The following is a 3,314-nucleotide window of genomic DNA, read 5'->3' as shown; positions in this document are numbered from 1 at the left end:
AAGCACTACTAAATATTTTTTTAATGGAAAGTGCTAGATTCTTACCCCTATGCTGCTCGAATATAATCACGGGTCGAAATGTTTTTGGGGTCGGGGCAAACATCTTCACAACATCACCCAAAGCAATCTGTCAGAAAATGTTAAAACGTTTTGCTCTTTCCTCTGCTGTTCTTAACCGGGAAGTATAATAAAACTATATATATATATATCTATATATATATATATGGATATATATATCTATATATATATATGGATATTTGCACTTCGGAGTCAACCCGCAGTTTTTTTCCGGTGATTCTTACATTCAGCGCACTTTGCTTCGCTAAAGGGAATTGAAAATATAATGTCCAAACAAGGCAAAACATCGAGGCTCTTTTCAGTGAAACGTATTGAAGCACCGTTTTCCCCGCTTGCTTCTCGCGGGCAGTCTTAGTTGTAGCTAGAATCGTCATTTGAAGCTAGATTTGAATTAAATATCAAGGACATGGATACCATGGAAACTCCGTCTGCCGAGTCCAGTCTGCAGCTTGTATTAAAAAATCAACGCAAATAAATACTGTAGTTCTAAGGGCGTGGATTTGAAACTTGTTCTTAATTTTTAAAAAACACAGCTATTGAGTTCCTGTACAAGCAGCCACTGTCCATGCGGGCAGGCAATAGGTGAACGGGTAGTACTGGTAAGACGGTTGAAGTGAAAGCAGCGAAGGTCTTAGCAATTCTCCCGGGCTATACTGTCTTTGATCATCGCGGATTAACACTTTCACTGCCACTTTCTTCGCCGCTGGGGCCGAGGCCATCAGGTCAGCAGCGAGCTGGCGGCGCTTGGTTTTGTACCTGCGGTTCTGGAACCAAATTTTGACCTGAGTTTCCGTGAGTTTCAGAGAGGCGGCCAGATCAGCCCGCTCGGGACCCGAGAGGTATCTCTGGTGATTGAAGCGGCGCTCTAGCTCGAATACCTGAGCGTGGGAGAAGGCAGCTCGGGAGCGTTTCTTCCTCTGTTTGGGTTGGTCCGAGGTTTGGCCCGATTTCAACACTTCATCAACTGGACTTGAAGCTACGGAGTGAAGAATAATATCTTAAATAAATAGCAACTGTCTAACTTAGCTGGTTCTACCTATCTACCTGCCTATCTATCGCCATTTACACGCCGCTCGTACCTTTCTTCCTATCTATCTATCTATCTATCTATCTATCTATCTATCTATCTATCTATCTATCTATCTATCTATCTATCTATCTATCTATCTATTTATCTATCTGTCTGTCTATCTATACATCTATCTATCTATAAATCTATCTGTCTATCTGTCTATGACCCCATTTTAATTACATTCGCACGTTATTACTGGGAGGAAGGATTCTTAAAACGCGTGGGCATAAATGAAATACATCTGTCGTTTAAAAGAAAGCAAATTATATTCTAACCTGACATTTTCTGAAAGCCGCTTTGCAGATGCTCTTTGGAACACAGAAAAGAGTTTACACGGAAATCAATGGTCAATAGAAACATTGACTTGCTAATGCAGAGACTTATAGATGGAAAATATAAATGGCGTGCTACCTGATAGATTTTCCGTTCCTCTCAGATTACACAGATAGTCCTTACTATCGCTTTTTTCGGTCTCTTCACCGAGACTCGACCGGGCGTCCTTAATTGGTTTGGACTGCAAGGAACAGGCTGCTGAAATTTCCAACTCCCTTTCCGAATTGCAAACCGACGGGTTTTTACTGTCATTCTCATCACTGACGCCCGAATCTGAGTCACAACAAAGCTCTTCATTCAGCAGATCGCTGCTTGCCTCGATTCTCCCGGAAGAAGGGTTCATCTTTGGACAAGAATTCAATGTGTCCAACATCTTCCAACAGGTAGCAGGCGAAAAGCAGGACACGCCCAAACTTTTCGAGTGTCGATTCTCGTCCTTTCTGGTTAAAATAGCCTGGATGGAGAACGGGTTTAAGGTATTGCCACGAACAGCCATGTTTTTTTTAAGTCAATGCTTAACTTTTGTAAAGAAGTTTCTTTTTGATTTAACGGTGGTATCCGTCCTTTCCTGGCGAGGCGAGGCGGAGAGGCATCGCTCCTCCTTGGGGTTGCGTGTGAGAGTGCTGCAGAAGGTTCACACTCCACCAGCGCTCTCTCTCCCTCTCCTTTTCCTCTCGTCTTTCATGTCATTGCTTCTCCTCTGATTGACAGCCGCGCCAACAGCACGTACAGCACTATTGGGCCGCCATAAAGAGGCTTCCCGTTTCAGATTTCTTCATTGGTTGCTTGTTTCCATCCCTTAAAACGGCGGACAGTGGTTTGTAGAGAGAGTTGCTTGAAGGAAGAGCTGCGCCCCGGGCTTGCAGTTTTAAATAGCCCTGGAAGACCGCATCTAATGAAATCCAACCGTTACAATAACATGATTAGCAGGGAGGTACCTCCATTGATTCCTTATCTATATATTGAACTAGCATCAATTTCAAACATCGTACTTAGTTCCAACACCACAACACACAAACAGGGCACTTTCAAGTAGGTAAGATTTGGCCAGCAATCGTTCTCTTTTGCGGTGCTCAATGTTGGAGATTGACAGCAATGTCTTATTTTATAGTAGAAACAAGGAACTGCAGATGCTGGTTTACAAAAAAAAGGCGCAGTGCTGGAGTAACTATTACTTGTCAGGCTTTGTCCTGCCCCTCCTCTCTTACCGCCTCCTACCCCCCCCCCCCCCTCCTCACTCAATCAGTCTGAAGAAGGGTCCCGACCCGAAACATCACCTATCCATGTTCTCCAGAGATCCTGCCTGCTGGCCCGCATAGTTACTCCAGCACTTTGTATCTTTTCTTATTTGATAGTCATGTTCGATTGTGGCTAATGTGCATGAATACTCCGTCGCCACCCTCCCCCTCCCCCCCCCCCCCAACATAATGCATGCACATACCAAGAAAAGCACATATTTGGCAAATTAGATAAATATTCATTAGATAGACTTAAGATAGACACAAAATGCTAGAGTAACCCAAAGGATCAGGCAGCATCTCTGTAGAAAAAGAATAGGTGACGTTTCGGGTCGGAAACCTTATTCAGATAGAGATAGAGAAGGGTCTGAAGAAGGGTCTCGACCCGAAACGTCACCCATTCCTTCTCTCCCGAGATGCTGCCTGACCTGCTGAGTTACTCCAGCATTTTGTGAATAAATCGAGATAGAGAAGGCCCTTTCATTCTGGGGAACGGTCCCGACTCGAAACGTCACCTATTCCTTTTTTCCAGAGATGCTGCCTGGCCCTCTGCGTTACTCCAGCATTTTGTGTCGACACATAAGGAAATAGTG

At 44.1% G+C, this 3,314-nt stretch overlaps 1 protein-coding gene across 1 annotated transcript; it reads right to left on the bottom strand.

The window, feature by feature from the left end:
* Positions 1-611: 611 nt before the first annotated feature.
* nkx3-2 (NK3 homeobox 2) lies at positions 612-1,979 on the bottom strand. The gene is made up of 2 exons (XM_078411018.1): positions 1,562-1,979; positions 612-1,054 (listed from the first exon to the last, which is right to left on the bottom strand). The coding sequence occupies exons 1-2, from the start codon at positions 1,977-1,979 to the stop codon at positions 612-614; spliced, it is 861 nt and encodes a 286-aa protein (XP_078267144.1).
* Between the last annotated feature and the right edge of the window lie 1,335 nt (positions 1,980-3,314).

The sequence above is a fragment of the Rhinoraja longicauda genome, chromosome 1, assembly GCF_053455715.1.
Source record: "Rhinoraja longicauda isolate Sanriku21f chromosome 1, sRhiLon1.1, whole genome shotgun sequence".
Taxonomy (NCBI): Eukaryota; Metazoa; Chordata; class Chondrichthyes; order Rajiformes; family Arhynchobatidae; genus Rhinoraja; species Rhinoraja longicauda.
The sequence above is the reverse complement of the archived record's forward strand: the minus strand, read 5'-3'. Positions and strand labels throughout refer to the sequence as shown.